General features: G+C 45.3%; 1 protein-coding gene across 9 annotated transcripts in view; it reads right to left on the minus strand.

The window, feature by feature from the left end:
- The window catches only part of PTBP3 (polypyrimidine tract binding protein 3), a 1,755,480-nt gene that overhangs the window by 603,078 nt on the left and 1,129,951 nt on the right, over nt 1-22,451 (minus strand). For all 9 annotated transcript variants that reach the window (XM_069630627.1, XM_069630630.1, XM_069630624.1 and 6 more), the window contains one exon: nt 3,290-3,423. In XM_069630627.1, the coding sequence (XP_069486728.1) occupies nt 3,290-3,423 (134 nt within the window). The remainder of the gene's footprint in view (nt 1-3,289; nt 3,424-22,451) is intronic.

Raw genomic sequence — 22,451 nt, forward strand, 5'->3', positions numbered from 1 at the left:
GCTTTTGTTGCATTTATGTACCTTTACAAACCAGGATATACTCTGTTTGTTAATTGGAATGAGAATTCCTGGATGCTTCACCATTGTCTGAATAATTCTTTTGTACATTGTTCATTTGTTTGAAAAAACAGACCTTGAGAGGTCTATTAAAAAGTATCAAAAAGTATTGGTCAGTACCAGATCTGTATAATTGGTTACATAAGTGATCTTACATGCCCGATTTACCCTTTATTGATGTTATGTATTTTCTATTTTGTAATTTGTTAAAGTCAAGACTCAATTAACACTCTTTCCACATGAGAGTATCAATTGATCAACTAAGAGTCAACATTTAACTCCCGAACGAAGATTCGGTAGGAGTGCATTTGGGCTTACTGCCTAGCAATAGGTAGTTTAGGTTGACGAGCCGGATCAGCAATAGCAATGGAGGGAACGCGTATAGAAACAGGCCCTCCCAGGGGAACGAGAAAGCATCGCCCATGCTCCTCGGCTGGGGAAACCTGCTGGCGAACCTCCGGCACTAGGAGTTTGTCGCCGTCGCGAACAGATCGATCTGGGGTGTGCCCCACCGTCGGAAGAGGCGGTCCACTAGATCCTGTCGTAGTTCCCACTCGTGGCACGAGCCCAGCTCCCTGCTGAGTGAGTCGGCGATGGTGTTTTTTATCCCTGCCAGATGAAACGGCACCAGAAACATCCTTTGGGCGACGGCCCAATGCCACAGATCCTGCGCCTCCCTGGACAGGGCTGGGGACCTGGTTCCGCCCTGTTTCCTGATGCAGAACATGGTGGTGGTGTTGTCGGTGAAGTTCCTCACCACCTTGCCCTTGAGGGACGGAAGGAAGGACCTGAGGGCCCAAAACACTGCACGGAGATCCAGGACTTTGATATGGAGGGACTTCTCCGTCGGGAGCCAAAGGCCTCTCGCATGCAGATTTTCGGTGTGCGCTCCCCACCCTTCCAGGGAGGCATCCGTGGTCACTGTCTCCTGGTGGCCGGGGGTCTGGAAGTCCATGCCCGCCGTCAGATGTGCGCGGGTGCCCCACCACCGGATCGCTCGTCGGAAACTCTCGTCGAGTGTGATCCTCTCGTCGAAGCTGCCCGTCGTCTGGATCCAGCGCCCGTCCAGGAACTCCTGCAACGGGCGCATCCGGAGCCTGCACAGGGGGGTGAGGTAAATGCAAGAAGACATCATTCCGAGGAGGGACTTGATGGACCTCACTCTGGCCGCGTCCGCAACCAGCATCCGCTGCACCTTGCCCAGAATGGCCCTCGTCCTTTCCTCCGACGGAGAGGCCAGAAGCGACACTGTGTCGAGCTTCGCTCCCAGAAACAGTGCGTCTTGCGCGGGCACCAGGTGGGACTTGGTGCAGTTTATGGAGAATCCCAGGTCCGTGAGAAGTTGGACGGTCCTTGCCGTGTGCTCCACGGCGAGCTCCCTCATCTTGGCTCGGATGAGCCAGTCGTCCAGGTAGGGGTAGACGTGGATCCCCTCTCGGCGCAGCTGCGCCGCCACCGGTGCGAGGCACTTGGTGAACACCCTGGGAGCCGACCTTAGTCTGAAGGGAAGGGCTCTGAACTGATAGTGACGCCCTTGGACCACGAACCTGAGAAACTTTCGGTGTCCCTTTAGGATGGGAATATGGAAGTAGGCATCCTCCAAATCCAACGACGACAGGAAATCGCCCTCCTCCAGCTGACCCAGGACGTGTTGGAGGGTGACCATCCGGAACTTCTGTGCCTTGATGAATTTGTTCAGTCGTCGTAGGTCCAGGATGGGACGCCATCCTCCCGTCTTCTTCTTCACGAGGAAGTATCTTGAGTAAACTCCGGAGCCCCAAAGCCTCTTTGGGACGAGCTCGATGGCGCCCTTCCTAAGCATCGCCTTTACCTGGCCACAGGGGGGACGCGCGGGCACCTTTTTTGAAACTCGAGCGTGTGACCCTGGGCTAGGGCGTCCAGCACCCAACGGTCGGTGGATATGGACTCCCACACGCTGACGAAGCTCGCCAGCCGGCCTCCCACCTGGGTGCTTCGGTGGGGTCCCGACCCCACGGCCGGTTCAGTCCTGCTTCGACAAGGCTTTGCCGCCTTGACCTCCTTGGCGACGACGGCGGGGTCCGCCTGACTTGCCTCGTCCCCTGTAAGCTTCCTGCGACAACGAACGGGCCGCTTGATGGTAGGTGGAAAATCCGCCGCCGGAACCTTTGGAGGCACCCTGTTTGCCTCCGCCGCTCCGAAAGGGCAGCCGCCGCTGCTGGAGAACCCCAAGATCCCCCAAGATCCCAGGCCGTCTCCCTGTCTCACAGGTTGTTTCCATCGAACGGCATGTCCAAGACTCTGGTCTGCACGTCTTGACGGAAGTCAGTAGCCTTGAGCCATCCACGCCGCCTAAGGCACACGCCGTTGCCCAACTGGCGAAATCCAGTGTCAGCGATGTCCGTCGCAATCGTAATGGCGTGGTCCGAGGCCACCTCTCCTTCCTGCAAGATCTCTAGGGCATCCGCCCTCTTGTCGTCCGGTAGGAAGTCCAGCAGGGGGGCCAGTTTGTACCACAGCCCCTTGTAGCGGGCTACGATAGCCAAGGCGTTGGCCGCCTTAATCGTCGTCGCTGCAGACGAGATTACCCTGCGTCCCATCGTATCCAATTTCTTTCCCTCGCCGTAGAGGCCGCACCCCCCCCCCACTTTCTTCCTGGCCGCCGCAGAGATGACGGAATATTAATGAGCATGTGAATCCATGCCAGACCCCATGCTGGAGAAATGAAAATACTAATAAAGAGTGTTTATAAAAAAAAAAGGATTAACCAGTTACATATTACTACCAATACAAACATTATACGCAGACATACTGTCAACAGATCTGGGGTTGTTGTATGGCAATGTCAGCCAGATCAAATGAATGCATCACATGGTAAGATGTTCAAAATGAGGTGGAAAGAAAACGTCATAATTGAAGATATGAGTTGCCATAATGCTGCCCTTTTTAAGAACATACCAAATTAAATAATTATTAAAAATACATCAATTCAAGCCCAGCTACACCACCTCAAATGACTAAAACACAAAACAAGTTCAGCTGTTGACACTTTTACAATATGCAGCAAACTGGGCTTAAATCAATCTTACTCCAATGAAGCCGCAGAAACTGGCTGGGGACAAAAAGCATCCACCCTGAAGGAAAAGTGCCTGATTTTCACACTGGTTGCAGTTAATGAGCTGCAAACACACTGCCAAACATTCTCCTCTTCATACATGGCAAATAAGGGAAGCACAGGTCCTATAATACTTACATCAGGATTGAGGTTGCTGACTAGCAAAACAGAGTGCCCTGGCATACCAGCCATGCCGGGAATGGCCATTCGCCCAGCCATCGCAGAGGTGGTAATTGCAAGAGGACCAAGGGCTCCAGCCTGCATTGTAAGACCTAAAACATAAACCCATTTGTAAAAGTGGTTAAACTAGTGGAGAAAAGCAAAGTCATCAAAATGTTAGCATACTCTAGGAATTCACTTCATGCACGGACAAATGCCATATATATTTTTGGGGAGACAGTATTGTATTTTTCGATCAACTCTTGAAAGGAAGAATAATCTTCCATCTTCTCAATCCATTCCACATGCCCAATGGAACCGTGTTTTTGGTTCATTAAGCTCTTTTTTTTCCTTTTTTTTTATTTGTTATAGTTGTCTCAACAACTTTTCAAATATTCTAACACATATATACATATGAGCATGGGTGGAGTTTTTGAAAGGCGGAACTCCCTCACTCCTGCGCACTTTTGGTTAGTTTAATTCCTTTGTCAAACCTGCAGCCCGAGTCCTGGTTTGTCAAGGAACCAACTCCAAGGTTCCTGGTTGTGAAGACAAGTTGTGGGGTTTGACAAACTGTGGACCTGTAGGCGCTGGTGGGATTGGATGGTCCGGTATTTGTTAGTATGGCAGCTTTGTCAGGAAATGGATGAGTCAGGTTTGTTTAGTGTTAGACAAGTGGTTAGTTTTATTTCTTTAGTTATTCAGCACTAATGAAATACAATCTTGGACGTAGAGGTGACCGTTTTAACATATTGACACTTTACACAGCCGACGCGCGTTTCAACCTTAGTCTTTTTCACGTCGCCTCCGCTACTCCGGAACACGTCTGCCGACCGGCTCAGAAACGGCTATCTAGCCCACTGGCCCCTTACTGGGTAGGACCAGTTCACCTTTCTTGAAGCTCAGAAAAAAACTCAATTGGCCTTGAAAAAGACTAAGGTTGAAACGCACGTCGGCTGTGTAAAGTGTCAATATGTTAAAACTGGCACCTCTACGTCCAAGATTGTATTTCATTAGTGCTGAATAACTAAAGAAATAAAACTAACCACTTGTCTAAACAAACCTGACTCATCCATTTCCTGACAAAGCAGCCATACTAACAAATACCGGACCATCCAATCCCACCAGCGCCTACAGGTCCACAGTTTGTCAAACCTCACAACATATATACATATACTTATAATTTTACAAAAGGTAAAAAGGAAAGAAAAAAATTCTTTCAATTTATATACATATCACACAACCAATTTACATCACAAAAGTACACACAATTCATTGTGACTACTATGATTTGACACCGTAGGATATCTCAACCATTCTTTGCTTACTACAGCCAGTCTATTACTCAATTACTCTCGGGAAATAGTTCATTTCACTTTTCAGGCTCTCAACTCTGGTAGTACAATTTGTAAATAGCTATTGCTAGCAGGATCCTTGTACGGATTCTTGAAAACAGAGAATGCCACCTTTCATTACTCTCCATTGATCTCTGTGTTACTATAATGTCTTCAAAACATCTAACCCGTACATTACAAAGTGCTTCACATTCAACTATTAAGTGGTGCAAGGTTTCTCTTTGTTCTAACACAGCACAGTATCTACAATAGTATTGTTCCTTTGTCAACTTTTTCTTTTTATGAAGTACGTCTCTAGTGTACCAGAGATTTAATCTAAATCTCAGATACCCCTTTCTCACCTTTGGTGAAGGACATTTTCGTAGATAGCTTGCCATGGAACCATATTTTCTAACACCAAATAGAAAAATATCGAAAATCTTTATATTGGGAGCATCTTGTCATGTTCCCAGACCAATCTGTTAAATGTATCTTCCTTTTTGCCCTATCTGGGTTTGATAATAGCTCGACTAACGTCTGCATTCACCAGTTTATCAAATACATGGTTCCTCCATTTAGTTGCAAAGGTACTCGTAGATTTCAACATATAGTGAGCTATCACCTTCAGTATTAAGCTCTTTACATTTTTGAGACTGCACAAAAAGAAATACTAATGAGAGAGTGGCAGTGCTTCCCTGCAGAGGATCAATACTGTTAGAGGCCAATCTACTTCATGAACTGTTTTTAGATCACACCATCATGTTGAAATGATTCCTCCATTAGGCCAAAGCCTGTATGACATTTTTAGGATTTTTACTTTCAAAAAGGGATACATTCATAAGAATCAATAATAGTAAATCAATTTTATATGTATTGTGACGAATCCTGAGAGGTCATCACTTCTCTGCAGCAGGGAACCCCTTCCCATGAAGCAAGGGTGGTGAGGCCACTACCCGATAGTCTCCCTGGAGGTGGTACTCTCATGGGAGGAGACCTCCTTTCTGGGGACAAGGTAGAACATCTCAGAAGAATGCTAGATACCCACCCACCACCCATGCCCTATACACCTTCACTCTTTAAGCCCCACTTCCATGACAAACTCTTATAGTGACAGTAGGCCCATGTACTTCTGTAACATGTACGAGATTGACATAACCAAATGTATTGGAATGAAGAAGATTTTTGACAACCCTAAAGGTTTCCCTGATGCAAGTACTGGGACGACGTGGCCTGTAGGAGGAATAAGGACTGACACTACGGCTACAGCTACAGGTGTTGATGTTGTGCCATGGTGGAGCCTGTGTGATAAAAGGGAAACAGAAGGACTACTGGTCTTCAAACCGTGACAAACTCAGGAGTTTTGAATCTCGTCCAGAGAAGAACCAGGCGGAGCGGAGCAGTGGACGCAGGCGAGCAGCTGTGGAAGTCGTGAGACGGTCGAGCTAAAAGCAACATCCCCGCCCATCTTGACAAGCAGTGTAGTGGCACGGCCATGACCAGGTGGACGGGACGGTCTGGTGTCAGCGTTGAGATCGCCAAGCAGAGAAGCTGAGCGCAGACCCAAGTAGCCGACAGATCGAGGGAGAAGGAACGCTGGTGCTGCCATTGAGAGGCCCGATCCCAGGAAAAACCGAAGTGCTACCCGATCCCAGTTGCAGGTTAGGGGAGAGAGGGGGCAAGGGGAGGAGAAAAAGGGAGCGGGAGGGACAGACACACCAGGGTCTGGGGCTCAAAATCAGAAAATAACAAATCATCCTCATCGCAGTAGTTGGTAGAGATGGATACCAGTTAGTCCAAATCAAAGAGGAGGAGAAGCCGGGGTAATGGACCATTTTAACATTTCAGAACTGTGTATTTGGAGCTATGTGAAATGTAGACCAGGGTAAGGCAGTCATTCCCCCAGGTATTGTTGAACTGTACAACCAACTGGAAATAGACTAGGGGAAGGGAGTCATAACACTCTGAAACCAAGATACCAGGAGAAAGGAGTCATTTTCCTGTTAACTAAATTCTTTAAAGAATTTCTGATACAGAGTGTTAGAAGATAGTGTGATGAACTCTGCATAGTCCTCACAGAAACCCTGCTTAAATCCTCCTTCTCAGGTGGCCAGGTGAAGGCAGCCTCTACCTGATGCTAACCCTGGGGGTGTTATTAGCCAGGAGGATCATGTGGGACAAGAAGGGCCACAGGGGATTGGGATGGCTCTGTTGGGTGAGACGCAGTGTTTGTCTTCTTCAGAGGGGGAGATTTCAATGATGCCAGAATATTTAATGGCTTGCTGCCAGAGTAAGGCTTCTCTCCTTAGACCTATCCACTGTGTTGGTAGTACAAACTGTTGTGATCAGCATGGGAAGCAAATATATGGAAGGCAGAGCACTGAGACCTCGTCTTCCAATAAAAGTAATTCCCCTTTAAATCTAGACCAATAATTAATCCCTCCCAAATCCTTCCCTAAAGATGTGTTTACTAAAAAGAGTGTATTAATTAAGATTGAAGACTACTTGTGAAATAAAAGGAGATCAGCACATTGGGAATTTCAAGTCCCACAAAGCCCCAAGTACTGGGACGGGGAAGAGGGGCTCAGAGGCACAAAACTGCAGTGTGAGCAACCTGAGGGCATCCTCCCAGCTACTCCTATTGGATCCTCCTCTTCTCAGGTGTCAGGGAAGGGCCATCGCTTTTGGATCTCGACCCTGGTGGCTGGATATGCGAGGGAGGATCACCTGGGGGGAGGGACTTTGGGGAGTGGGGAGAGGATAGCTTCAGGTGAGGCATGGTATACCCCTTTCCCTTGTCAGAACGTACCCTGCCCAACCCCCTGCCTTCTTAGGTCATCATCAGTCTGCCCCTTTTTCGCACACATACACTGTCCCACATTCGTATGCCTTTAAGACTGGGGTTAGGAGGAGGCAACTGGGAGTAATGCACACTTCCATTTGTACACACCACACTGGTACTGAGACTAGGAAGAGGACTGTGGAACACCACTAACATGGTCAGGCATGTCTCACTAATAAAGGTAATTGTGATCAGGCAAATGACTTGCACCTGCACCCAGTTGAAGGGCTACAGGTGCATATAAGGAGGAACAAGCGAGAGGAAAATAGACCGACCTGGGGACAAGGAAGCAGCAACCCGACACAAAGCATGCTAGAGAGGGGCTGGTGAAAAGGACGCCGAGCACTGCAGGCAAGCGAAACAGACGTTGAGAGCCTTGCAGATCCCTGTGCAGTATGTCCCCTGCCGGAGCTGGGAAACACAGGAGACTAAGAAGGCGGCAACAGAGGCACTGCTCGTAGTAACTCTCGGCAAGTGAAGGGGGAGCAAGAAACTGCAGAAGAAGCTCAAAGCACCCAGACGAGCGGCCATGTACCAGTGAGAAACAGAGAGGGAACACTCAGGCTTGCATGCTGCAGGGGCTGGGTTTGGGCGAAGGAAGATGCTGATCCAATGACACCTTTTAATAAGTGGGTCTGGACACCGAAGGAAAGATTACTGAATGTCGAACAAGCTGCAAAGTACTTTATGAATGATTGAATACCGAACTAAGGAAAACATATGCCAAGCGTGCATTTTTATAACAAAGTGAAAGCAAGTAAAACGCATTGATGGCACGATTGAAAAGAAAATAATGTGCATGTTTCAAACACAGTGAAAGCAAGTAAAAAGAATTGATGGACAACATGAACGTATGAGCCAAGTGAAAGTCTGTAATGAGAGCTTGCGAAGCAAGTCAAAAGCAAATGATAGTCACTATTGGACAGAGTGAAAGCAAGGTGGTGACAAGGCATACACACCACAAAGTGAATTTTGGGAAAGTCACGTGGTGGCAGAATCAAGAGCCTGCCAAGGAGAAAACGAACTGAAAGTGGACTAACGACACAGGTTCAGAGAGGTAGCATGGTTTGACAAGGAATACCAATATGAACAAGTGAACATAATAAAGTGACATTGGTCATTGGTTGCGTGACCTGTAATAGGTGCACCATGCGGTCCGACAACTGCATCTAGACAGAGTAACCACTTCTTGGAGTGAACCGAGGAAAGTCAAGCCACTGAAGCTGTTGTGCCTAACAAGTGTTACATTGATTAAAGAAAGGTGCAATCTATGTGAACTGTTGAAGGGCCTGAAAGGTTACAAAGATGATTCAGAATACTTAAGGAAAACAACGAGAATTGAACTGACTTTGATTTTGAAGCTAGAAGAGCTGCCTTCTTGGGCAAGGGAACCCCGAAACTTGGTGAATTGTGTTGAACTTGGGGGAAGAGAACCCCAAGGCCTTTTGGAACTATGTTGAACTTGGGTCAGGGAACCCAGACATCTTTTTGTGTAACTGTTTTGAACTTGGTGAAGGGGAAGCTGAAACGCAAGACAAGAGCTGGAAGAAGCTTGGAACTTTATTTTGAACATTTTCTTTGGTTGCTGACATTGTATATCTTTAGTTATGAGGCCCAAGTATAGGTTTTGGACACGGACATACTTTTGAGTTGAACTGAATGGCACAGACTATCCTTAGTTTCTTTAGAAAGAGAAATCCCACCTTAGTATAGGGCAAGTTATGCCTTACTCCATCCTGACATTTAAGAAATAAACAATTTTATTTTAGAAAAGTAAATCTGTTGTCTGTGTCTCACATCATGATGCCTTCACAGCAGTTAAATGATCCTTATGACCCACACCTGAGCAGGACTTTTAGGAATTTAAGACCCCCTCAGGTGCAGGCCATAGAAACTAGGAGGTGGAGCAGCAGTAAGAGTTCTAAACAACAGGAGATAACTGAAGACGCCAAAGTTGTTGCCGTTGTTGAAGCAGAGTTCGATTCTGAAAGGGTCTTCAGAGTGGAAACTCAGAACTGCAGAGGTCACGCAGTGTGAAGCAGTAAACTGATCAGCCATCCCATATGAGAGAGCGAGACTCTTCATTGTAAGCCTTCATTCATGTGGCTGGCGAAGTGCAGGAGGAGTAAGGCAGGCTCCTTTCACAAGCGGCACAAGCTGTGGGAATGTAACCGAGGCTGGCAGGAGTTGAGAAGTACACAGAAGCATAGGCAGCGGTTCGAGCGGACACGTGTGAAGAGAGCAGTGAGTATGCCTGTATTAGGAAACACATGAAATGCTCTGCAGTCAATAGATAAACCACCCACCAAAAATCATTGCCTAAACGAAAGAAAGGCAAGTTTGATGGTGACATTGGCAGCAGTTGTTTGATGTGAAAGTGAGAGATGAAGAGTGGCAAGAGAAACTTTCCTTGTAAGAGGTATCAAGGAAGAGGGGAACATAACCTGCATTGCCTGGGGCAAACAAATCAGCGAAATGAACAGCACCAATGTGTATGTGAATCTTAAAGGTAGTGAAGCAAACCAAACCACAAAGTACTGTAGTAGTGTTCAGAGTTTTCGTCCTGGCAGGAGAGCATACCAGTATAGGTACTATTAGTGGTAGTCCTGGGAGGGTAGTGGGCCAGGAAGAAGACATTGAAGTACTGCATTGTGGTTGAAGGTTGGGAAGGAAGGAAAGTGGCAAGGCCACTATTGGGTTTGATGACTTATGGTAAAAACCATCCTGACAAAGACATTGTTGTGAATTAAGAAGAATTGTTGAATTGCTCATGTTCTAAGAAGGATAAGTGTTATTTCAGTGTTGTTTATCAGATTGAAGATTGAGACTTTTCTTTTCATTTTTTGGAAACTTGACAAATGCCGAGCAAAAGACTTTTGGAGCAAGAAGAACTTTATGAATAGAACTTTGCTGTGCAAAGAAGGACATTTCTTTTTTGGAACTTGGATTGAAAATCTTGGTTTTGAACCTGGGGGAAGGGGAATGGACCCGGCTACAAGGTTACAAAGTTATCAGGTTCATGTTGAACATAGCTTATTTCTTTTAAAATTGAATTGCCATATTGTACCTTTATATGTTTTATGCATGTAAAAGTGTGAGGGACAGATTCCTTTTATTATAGTGTTTTCCTCTAGTCTTGTTTTGATAGGCAGGGAGCTCCCCTTTTTTTATTTTATTTTTATTGACCTATATTCAGGCAAAACCTGCAATTTTGTCAAAATTCGTCAAAGTTTCTGTTTTTGGTTCCAAATCTCGCTTCAAAGGTTCACAAAATTGGCTTCCTCCAGATCAACCTAGTCGTCTGCGGTAGACGGCACTCCCGGATGTCCCAGGACTGCCGGGACCATGATGGCCACTAAGAAGAAATGGTAGAAGTAGAGGAAGCCTCGTTGATCTGTCGGAAAGCCAATTTGGTTAGGTTTGCCATAGCCACCGTCCACCTGGTGGTTTCTCCCGATATCAATCTATTCCATAAATAATCTTCTTGGATCATCCATGGGTTTGAGATCAGAGGCAGAAGGTAGGTAGATCTATTTTGTTTGGTGTTGGGGCAGTTTACGACCAGGTGTTTAAGTGTTTCCACCACCTGAGTTTTTTTGCACAGCCGACAACACTGGTTACCCACGACGCCTCGAATTGCTAGAATTTCTCGAGTCAGGAGTATATTTAATCTTGCTTTCATAAACAGGATTCTTTTCCTTTTCTCTGGAAATTTGCTGATGTAGTTCAGTGGCTTTTTTACTTTGTTAAACGTAGGAGGCAGGTGAAGTAAAAGTTTATTTTCTACTGCTGTCTGTATAGTGTTGATCCAATCCATTTCTTCAATTTTCTGTTCAATTCTGTCCGGATTTTCTTTCAGGTCTACTTCTGTACATACTATTTCGGACAACCTTTCTTTTCTCATTGAGGCCCACTTTTTGAGTGCTTTACCTTTGCCGTTTTCCAGTTCATCTTTGATGAGAGCATAGGCGGGTAACGAGTCTGCCAAAATTATTTTTCTATACTGTCTCATGGCGCTTTGGTCGACTGTCGAGGCTAACGAGGCTAGACCAAGTTCTCTTCGGATAGCCGCCAGTGACGTCGACTTTGGAAGGCCCAGGACGGCTTTCCAAACCAGAGCTTCCAACTTGTTCCATACCGTCTGGGGGATTAAGAGTGAGGCCTCCATTCCATACGCTAGCGCAGGAACCACTTTTGTTTTATAAAAGTTGATTGCAGGTCTTAGTGAGAACTTACCGAACTTCCTGTCCACGGTTCTCATTTGCGCAGCTGGTCTTTTCGCTTTATCCCAAAGTACTCCTTGCATTGCCAATTCCGTTTTTGAGATGTCTATTTGAAAGCCCAGGTATCTGATGTTTTTGACCTTTTCGATCTTGATGTTATCTAAATTCCACAACTCCAATTTCTAAAGTTTTTTCGAGTTTTTCTCAAATGTCATGATTTTTTTTTTGTTTATTTCCAAATGTTTTTCCTCAATGTATTTTGCCAGGTTTTTTAATTTACGCTGGAGCCCCACTTTGGTCTGATCAATCAGGATCACGTCGTCCACGTACAACAGACGAGGAATGAAGGTTTTTCCTATTTTCGGTGGAAATGTCCTGATGTTTGCTTCTGCGTGTTGGAAATCTCCTAGGAATGCGATAAAAAGAGCGGGCGCGAGGGGGCAACCCTGTTTGACTCCCCTTTTCACCTGGATTTCCTCTGATAGAGTTCCCTGTTGATTTAGCTTCACTCTTACGGTGGTTTGTGAGTGAAGCGCTATGAGAGGGTCGAGTACTGCTTGCGGGCAATTCCAAGATTCGAGTTTCTTCCACAGCATATTCCGGTCTATCTTATCAAAGGCTTTTGACAAGTCCACCAAAGCTAGGTAGACCTTTGGTGCTCCTTCCTTTACTTTTGCTTTCAGGATGTTGGTTATCAAAATGTTTATTGCGGTGGTGCCATTTTTTTGAAAGCCTGTTTGCAAGCTGTCGAAACAGGTGCCAGATTTTTCCCATGCTCTGAAGTGGTCCAATATAAGAGTGGAGAAGATCTTGCCTATGATATCCAGCAGGGCGATTGGCCTGTAGTTTGAAGGGTCTTCCCGACTGCCCTTCTTATATATCGGGACGATGAAGGCTTTCTGCCAGGTCTCGGGGATTTGTTGTTTTCTTTCGCATTCCTCGAAGATCTTTCCAATCAAGTCTGACCACTCTTTCGGGAATTGCTGGAGGGTGATGTTGTTTAAACCGTCCGGACCGGGTGCTCTGGATGTTTTGAGGTTTCTAATTTTTATTTCAATATCTTCTGGGTTCAAGATGGTCACCTATGACAGGTTAGCGTTTCTTCCTATCACACTCAGGGATTCCTTTGGCACATCAAACTCATTCGAGAAGTACTCTATCCATTTTGCTTCTGACACTGCGTTGATCAAAGATGTATTTGATGCAGGATTGCTGTTTTTTATCAGTGACCAGAAATTACTAGATTTGTTGGTTGTCAATCTTTTCATCATTTCTTCCGCCTCCAGTTGGTATTGTGCAGCTCTTCGTTGTTTCCGCCAACCAGCATATCTTTTTTTTTCCCGTTGCCAGGCCGACCAGCTTTCTTCCATGTTTAATTTCTTTGCCCTTCTTTTTAATTGACGCCCTAATTTCCTTTGCTCCACCAGATCTTTGTTGTACGCGTGGGTGGGGTGGATTTGTGTCGTCCTTCCTCCAGCTGGTTTCTGGTAGGGCAAGAGGAGCGGGAGATAATTAGGTCTCTCGTTTACCCTGCTTGGGTGGTTATCAGCAATTTTTTCCTCCCAAGATGTTTTAATTTTCAAGAGGTCTGCTTCTGTTAGCCGTAGCCGTGTTTGTTGGGAATTTGCTTCAATGGCGGCAGGGTAGACTAATTTTTCTGGTCTCCACCCTTGCCAGGTGCATGTGAGTAAGTTGTGGTCGCTGTTCGACGTTTTTATGACCTTGAAGCTCATTATATTGGATATGAGGCCGGATGAGATGAAAATGTAATCCAAGGTCGCTTTCGAGGCACACCGTTCCCAGGTTGGGATGTTCAGTTGGTTCGGGAAGGGTTTAGCTATATTTTGTAAATTCCTTGAACTGATTACTTCCATCCAAGCTCTTCCGCGTTCCAGAGTTGGGTCCATCCACGATCCCTGTTGCTCTTCGTTGCAATTTGAGCTGAAATCTCTGCATACCATGATTTCAACTTCCTCAAACTCTTCGTAGAGTTGGTCAATGGTTGCGCTCATAGTTGCGCAGAAAGCTTTTGAAGTCGTCCGCTGGGGGTTCCAGTAGCAATTTATAATTGCTAAGAGGTTCAACCTACCTCCTTGGATTTTCAAGGTGGGTGGGGACCATGTTGTCAGGATCACCAGCATTTCGTATGATTCCTTCCACTTCCTGGGAGCATCCAGGCCCAGGCCTGTTTTGATGGCTGTCAAAAGGCCCGACGATGGTCTTCCAAAGAGGCCCTTAATTGCTGGCGAAATTTCCAAAGAGAATCCGTCCAACGAGGGTTTGTCTAACAGCCAAGTCTCTTGGAGACATAATATATCATATGCGCCTAAGTTCACGTCTCCCAACGTTGTTAAATGGGCTCCCCTTTAAGTTAGGGATAGCAAGGCATTTATCACACCCTTTTAAGTTAATGAAATGGCTACTTGTGTAAAACCTTTACCACGTTGTCCGCCTCGCAGTTCTGACCCCTCACAATAGGCAGTGTATCTGACAAAGAGAATTGCATGAACTTTGCCATTTGTGTTGAAGGACAACTTTGACACCGAGAAGACAGACATTCCCCCAAGAAGCCAACAGCTGGAAACAAACTTCTACCCCCAGTCCGAAGGGAGTCATTCTTCTGGACCAAGAGGGTCTACTTTATCTCTAGTTTAGTTTTAAGTGTAAGGGTGTATTGCTCTCCCCAGAGTGCACGGAAAAACATAGATCACCAATGCAATTATAGAGCCAATACTTTGAACGCAGAAAGACGCAATAACTCGCAACCACACACTCTTAGAAGATAATCAGCACTTATACGGCTATTTATTCAAAGTTTAGAAGCAACCAATAATAACAGAAATAACTCACAGAAGTAATATAGACATAAATCACAGAAGAAGCAAAGAATTCAAAAGGAAATACATCACCGTGAGCGTAACTGGTATCCTCATCTCGCCCAGAAGCGGCTGGAAGACCCCAGGAACAGCCAGGCCGGGAGCACCACAGCTCACAGGAATGGTGTCCTCTTCCGGCTGAAGTCTCACCTGACCACCTCCGGGTTTCCGCATATATACACACTCTGAAAGGGGGTGGCAGTTCTCGAACCTTCTGGAAATGGCACTTGCGCAGTTGATGAGCAGCCGTCGGTTGCCAGCTGGGTCAATCGACAGCCACCCTCAAGGAGCAGAGTGCCACCCTCCTCTAAAAACACGCTCGTAACAAGCCATAACAAAGTCAGCTTTCCCAGCAGAAATGTCCTTGACCGCATACCAGGTTTGTAAAGCATGTTTTCCTCAGCACCGTGAATCTAACACTCAGCAAAATGTGTGCAGCTTTTCACTGCGATATGAAGTAAATATCCATCATGGCTCCGAGCGCTCCCAGAATGCACTGCGCACCAGCGCCATTTTAGTTCAAGCATAACAAAGGGACAGAAGTAGGGTTTTGACACGGGAAAGTGGACTATTAATTTACACAGACATTCTGACAGAACACTTAGTGTTTCAGTTGAGGCAGGGAAACCCCTCTTCGAGATAGGGAAAGTTAGGTTTTCTCTTTATTTTCTTTACAAATAAAAGTCTAAAGCAATGAACATGCTGAAAAATGTGTATGGGCGCGTTATAAATAATACATATCGTATCATATCATGCCATGCCATGCCACCTGCGTGCCAGTCTCCTCCTCCTGCACCCTTGCAGTATATAATGGACATAATTAACCTATGTATCTAATGTAGATGTTTAAATAATTAAGCTGGAAAACATTTCACTATGAACTGCAAATGGCGTTTTAAAGTATACATTTTGTAAAGGGAATCTACTACATTCAAGATATGAGAGTGGAATGTATACCTTAGGCCATATGCATAATTTAATTTCCCTATTGTATTAATATATTAAGGTGAAAGTGCAGCATCTGTATCTTAGCATAGGCCTACTGTCAATCACGGCCTTCGTTGGAGGTTCATGGCTTTCTACAATATAGAATGCATCCATCCGATGACAAATTCTATCTTTCCAGTGGTGATCCCCTCCCGCCCCCAAAAGCAGCCGCTACCTGATCTGGACCCTTGGGACAGTTACATGAGGGAGAATCACATGGGAGGAGACAACATCCGGGAGGAAGCAGCAGTGTACACGGATGAGACATGGTAGCCCCATTTCCCCAAACAGAATGACTCTCTCATAGACAACATCGTAATGGCCTATTTTGGTTCTTTCCCTGCTTCCCTGAAGGAGAGTGCTGCGTTTTTCTCAAACAAATCTCTAGAACAGTTTTCAAACATTGACTTGCCCTCAGAACTCAATTTAAAAATGTTGGTTCATAAAAAATCCATCGACCTTCAGGTTAATCAAACTCTTTCTACCACATCAGGCCAGTCTAACCCGTTGAATATAGCTGCATATTCTGTTAATAAAGACCCTGTTCAAATTCCTTTCTACTTAAAAGCTTCTTCCGAGGATCAATTATGCAAGATTGTTTCGAATATGAAACCCACTTCTTGCTTAGGTGATAGCTATCCATCCAGTCTTTTTAAAGATTGTATTGAAACATTAGCACCATGGGTTACTTGTCTTGTTAACAAGTCCTTCGACAACGCAAATGTATCCGCTATCCTTAATGAGTCATAGGTAACTCCTCTATTGAAAAAGTGCACCCTAGATCCCCACAATCTGAATAACTATCGACCAATCACAAACATGCCATTTATTCTACAAATTCTTGATTGTGTTGCCTATTTACAACTGTAAGACTTTTTGGAAAGTAATCATCTTTTTAATCTGGAGCAATCCAGTTTCAGTTCGAAACAGAGCACCAAAACTGCATTACTCGATCTCAAGTCAAACATTGCGGGCATTGTTGATAAACGCACACCAGTGCTCCTTAGGTTACTTGATTTATCTGCAGCGTTTGAATTGATTGATCATCCTCGGTTGGTCGCCAGACTAGTGGAGGGCATTGTTCTGACCCGGTGTCGCAATTGATTGCATCTTACATCTGTCCCAAACACCATTGTTTAATGCATATAGCATGCCTCTCCTTGCATTTCTTGAAGACCTGGGTGTCCAATTTACCAACTATGCTGATGACACCCAGGCCATAACTGAATTATCAGGAAGTTATATCAACGATACCAATGCTGTCAACTCCATTTATTAAACTATTTAGGCGTGGGTGGCCACCAATTCACTTGCTCTTAATGCTGAAAAAACTGTGCTTTTGATTATTGCTGCTAACAAAATCAAAGTCGCTAAATCGGTAAAGACCTTAAGCATTACACTAGATGGCGAACTCTCTATGAAGCCGCAGGTTGCCCAGGTTAAAGCCAAATGTAGCTATTTATGTTTCTAAACTCCTTAATCGCATCCGTCCGTACATCTCTTTACAAAATAGGTCTCTGCTTGCCACAGCCTTGGTTAGCTCAAGCTTTCATTATGGCAATAGCTTGTTAGCCAGTACCCTAAAAGCAAACTTTCAAATGCTACAAGTCACACAGAATAAGAGCTGTGTCTGGTCTTTCTCGTAAAGATCATGTCTCGGAGGCCAGGCGGAAACTCATTGGCTGCTGGTAAAACAGCATGTTGCGCACAAAATCCTGGCATTTACCTACAAATGTCGCAACACTGATACGACAACACCTGTCCAACTGGCTATCTTCCAGCAGAACGGGATGCTCGTTGCGTTCCTATGACCCCACTAAGCTCACACAGCCTAGATTTAAGATCTCTAGTTTCGGTGGTACTATTTTTGATGTGCAAGCACCTTTAGCCTGGATAAGCTCCTGATTCATCTAGGGCAGGATAATTCCATCGTCGAGTTCAAGAGGCGAGTCAAGACACATCTCTTCAATCTCGACCCAGATTAACTTTAATCTCCTCCCGTCTTCTTCAGCTTCTGGATCTCTCCTTGTTTGTATTGCTTTGTTCATTGTGCGCTGTGATGCCCTTGGGTTATTTTGCACGTTATAAAAATGTAACTAAACATGTTGAAACCATTCCAACAATGTTTTCGTGCAAATTGGTAAAAAGAAACCACCATCCCCAGAAACCCTTTAACACTGACGGAGAAGAGGAATGCAGATCAGAGGAAGCCCGAGCGCAGGCAACGCTATAGTTGTTGTGAGCATACATCTGTGCCCGGGATGTTTAAAAGAAGATCACAAGGAGAAATGGCAAACTGCTAGTGGGAGCAGGCTACAGTCCAGAGAGACCGGAGAACCGAAAGAAGCATGTTGGAGGCAACCGGCTCATGCATTGAGTAGAACGGGAAGATGCATAGAAGTTTTCACACTGGAAAGCCAGAAGCGCGAAAAGTGCTCCTGGGCGTTCGCCGGTGGAAGAATGCAAATAGCAGCTTAGCGGGAAGCCGCAAGGAGAGCAGAAGCCCAGCCAGCACCACGGGAGACATAGAAGCTGAAAGCTGAGCAGCGCGAAGGAGAGAGAATCCAGCGGCTGTGCTCAGCGAGCGCCAAGCAGAACAGGAGATGCCACAAAGAGTCGGTGAGTCCACGCTGGGACGAAGGGAGCACCGAGGCATATTGGCAAACGCGCTGTATGTTAAACATTGAACAATGCAAGTCGGATAAAGAGAGGAAATCATTTCTTGCTACTCAAAGTAAGAAGTTAAAAGCATGTTTGCTTCAAGAGACAATGCACATTAATCCACAATGCTAAGGTGGTGAATGATTGGAAGTATGAGCAAAACACGCATTAGGAAACAGAGTATGAAACAATGCAATTAGCCAAGAGAGCTAACGTGATAAACGATCCAAGGTCAAGTCACAGAAACAGACAATTACAAGAGATCCTTGAAGGAGAGTAAACAAGGCAGTTGCAAGTATGTGAAACCAGAAGCCCTGGCAGGAGAGTATACCAGGTAAGTACGAGTGTGAGAAAACAAGCAGCGCTTGCAGGAACGTATACTAAGTCATCGCAAGTGTGTGAAACTAGAGAAACCGAGAAAACCCTGGCAGGAGAGTATTCCAGGTATCCAGACAATATAAAGGCCAAAGATGGACATAGAAAGACAAGTTATTATTGTCAAGACATTGTGAAGAAGAATCTAGGGGAAGGGCGAGACCCTCTGGATTAAGGAACTAGATCCATAAACTTTATGTTGGGAGTTATTTCTTTCTTTTTGGAACACTTTTGTAACGCTGAAGGTCAAAGATTCTGAAGGTAAAAGACCCTTTTCACCTTTAGATTCAGTTCATTGGAATGTGAGAGTCAGAATTGTGTTTTGCACATAGGACGGTTTTGTTTTTGACACCCTAACACGGACAGAGCCCTAGTTTTTGGTTTTAGGTAGGTAAACACCTCTAGCACAGGGACAGTGAGGCCTTCATGTTCCTCAGTAAATGTCTTTAGCCAAAACAAGTGTGTCTGACTTTAATTCTCGACTCTTCACACAGGGCACTGCTTCTAACCTTTGCAAACAGACTGTTAGCTTTCCTTACTCATCCATTGGTAGCAGTGGTAGTGCAGTCAAGCCTAAGTCTCAGGAGTGGGGTAAGACAAAGACAAGGTAAGACTCTACCACAGTGAATACAAAGAATGTCCAGGCAGTAAGCGGCTTTAATACATTATATGGGTTGAATGATGAAACACAAGTACTTAGATTTAGGTTTTCAAGACTCAATGCCAACTGCAAGGTCACAACAGTCCATGGGGCTTACTGGAAATCTCCAGTGTCTACTCGAGATCAGAGGGTGTCCCAATCAACCAATACAGAATTTTAGTGCTGGGCTACCTCGACAACAGGGGTATGACATGTGATGGAGGATTGATCTAGTATGAGACATGCTTAATGTTGAGGGATCTAACATGTGTTTGAAAACGAGTGACCTAAAATATTTTGTTTTAACTCCTGTTTCTATTTAAATAAATCCAATTTACTGTAATGCAATACTGCAGGAGTGTGCAATTGAGCCATTAAAAATAAACTGTATGACAAACTTCAATATATGAGTGCCTGAGACAAATATGATGAAAAAAGATCACACTAAAAAAGCAGCAAAAGTTGCAAATAAGGTAAGCAACATTGAAGAAAAAAAAACAGTAACTCACTTTAGTGACTACTGTACTCCCTAGTGCATAGTCCAGTTTCCTCCACACTGATGGGACATGACTGGAGCCTTTTTTGCTCCGGAAAAATAAATTCTCCTTTAAATGGATGCATGCTGTCTCCGCCTCGCACACCAGTCTTTTTATTATTTTACCAGCTTGTTGGCTACAGCCTAACTAAACAGATTTAGCGGGAGATGCATGTAGAGGAAAGGGTACAATGAACTAGGAGTATGCTAGTCGCCATGGTATGCAACTGTTTCTTACAACTATGTCCTGTCCCCTTTGATCCATACTGATGGAAGACTCCATAGCATGACAAGTACACAGGTGGGGGTAGTCTAACAAGGAGCAAACAAGTCTCTGAAGGCTGCCTTACTAAACCTGGTGACAGCCCCGGAACTGGCCTCCAAACAATAATGCTTGCAAAATGCTGATGAGTGGACCACGTGACGGTCCTGCTGATAACGTCCCAAGGGACTTAACTTTGAAATGCTACAGTGATAGCTATTGCCCTCACTGCGTGTCCATGCATGTCTTTTAGGTTGAGTCAGCTTATGAGATGAATAGCAGTAGTTAATGGCAGATACAAGTTACCGAGCATTAGTGGCCTTTCATGCTCGATGGCCTGGATTGTGTCCCCCGAAAATGACAGAGCATCTGATTTTCTGATCTGCTTGCTCTTGTGAAGGTAAAACGAGAGCCCTATAGACATCCAGTGCGTGGAGGGTAGAGTCTGCAGAAGACTGAGGTGCCGGAAAGAACATCAGAAGGACCACCTCCTCATTAATATGAAAAGAGGAAACCACCTTTGATAGGAAAGCTGGGTGTGTGCATAGCACAACCTTGTCCCGGTGAAAAAACGTGTAAGGTTCCCAAGCGGAGAATGCTTGGATCTCACTCACTCACTCTCCTGGCAGAGGTAAGGGCGACCAACAGGGCCACCTTCAGAGATATGAACTGGAGTTCTGACACATGCACATTTATGGACTTAGCTTCTATATTGGCCAAGAGATGCATAACCATGACCTGGAAATTGCGTAAGGCCCACACTTTGAAACCTGGCTTCGTGAATTGAAGCGCTGGTGCGAAGCGGAGACCATCATATGGGGAAGGAAAATAGATGCACACGGAGGGGATGTTACGCTCAATTTTGAAGCATGGAAAACACTTGTCATTTCTGTTTTTTACCCCTCTAATGACAGGCCACCATGAATTCTCTCTTTGGACACTATGAGACTCACACTGGTTACCTTTTCCATTACATTTGTATTGTATGTCCTAAACTAAACCCTTCTGTGGAAGGACCGACGAACCACCTTCCATATGGCCCAAAAGCAATATGCTAAAATAGTGACCAAAGAAAGGCAGAAAACAAAACTTTTACAAAATACCGGGTATCGTGTTGTTTGTACTATTCGTTTCTCTAATGTATTGGTTGACATGTTTGAAACTCAATGCGTACTTTATTTACAAATGCACCAATAAACATTGTTTTTTTTAATGATCTTGAGTTCCGTGGAGTGCACTGGCTCGAAGGGCTTGCAAGTTGAGAGCTGAGCTGATAAGACTATGTTTAGCTCCCACACAAGATGAGGCCTCTTGACAGGCAGGTGTATGCGCAGGAGGCCCTCTGGATGTCTGCCTACAACGGGAATTGCTGTGTAAAAGGACAAGTCGCCAACATTCCTGTAGGCTCCTATAGATACCAAATAGGTGCGACAGGAATCGATCTAAATGCCAGATGCAAAACGAAAGATAAAATGCCATTTAGACCACTGAAGAGAGGGCGATACCCTTCTCAAATGCCTTACAGAATCTGGTCCGTTTACTTTGGTATTGCGACCGCGCTGACTGTTCCCGGCCCGCATGAATGATCTTCATGCTTTCTGCGGACAGGCCCAAATGACTTAGAGTCAAGTCCTCAGGAACAAGACTACTAAGATGAGCAATTGAGGGCATGGATGAAGAAATTTGCCCTGATCTTGGATCAAGGCGCCTTGCCACTGCACAAGAAGAAAGGGGCCTAGCCTGTTCAGATTTACTAGTTCAGAGTACCAGAACTGAGCCAGCCACTGCAGCACTATCACTATGAGTGAGCAGTTTGCGGTTTCCTTCAACTTAGCCAATACTCTGTAGATCAGCAGAATTGGCGAGAAGGCATACAGGAACCCCCCCTCCAGGGAATATCGAACTTGTCTCCTAGTGAGTCTGGGCCTGCCCCAGCCACCCAAGAGGCGTAGCGAAGACACTTTTTTTTTTAATGTGTAGCGAACAGACCAGTTTTTCGGGAAGAACCCACTCCTGGAATACGGGATGCAGGGCTAATAAATTGATCTGCCACAAGTGATTGCCGTGGTTTAGCCTGCTGAGATCGGCCTCTGTGTTAAGAACCCCAGCGAGGTAGACTGCTTTCAGCAGTGTGACATGCATTACTCGCCGTAATAGCATTCCTGATTGTATCTGCTTAGATTCACATACTGTGCATATAGTCCGACATCCAGTGGTAAACGCAGAATATTGCATCTCGTCTTTCGAGAATCGAAAGGGGATGTCGACATGGGCGTGCATGTAACACTATCCCTAACGTGACGTGTAGTGTACCCAAAATCCCTCACGCGTCAAGGTCCCTCCGATTGTATTTTTTCTGCCATGAGGGAGCCCAATGACCATCGTGAGTACATAAAAGAGAGAAAGTAG

Source organism: Ambystoma mexicanum, chromosome 6q, assembly GCF_040938575.1.
Source record: "Ambystoma mexicanum isolate Mex_15411 chromosome 6q, UKY_AmexF1_1, whole genome shotgun sequence".
Lineage (NCBI taxonomy): Eukaryota > Metazoa > Chordata > Amphibia > Caudata > Ambystomatidae > Ambystoma > Ambystoma mexicanum.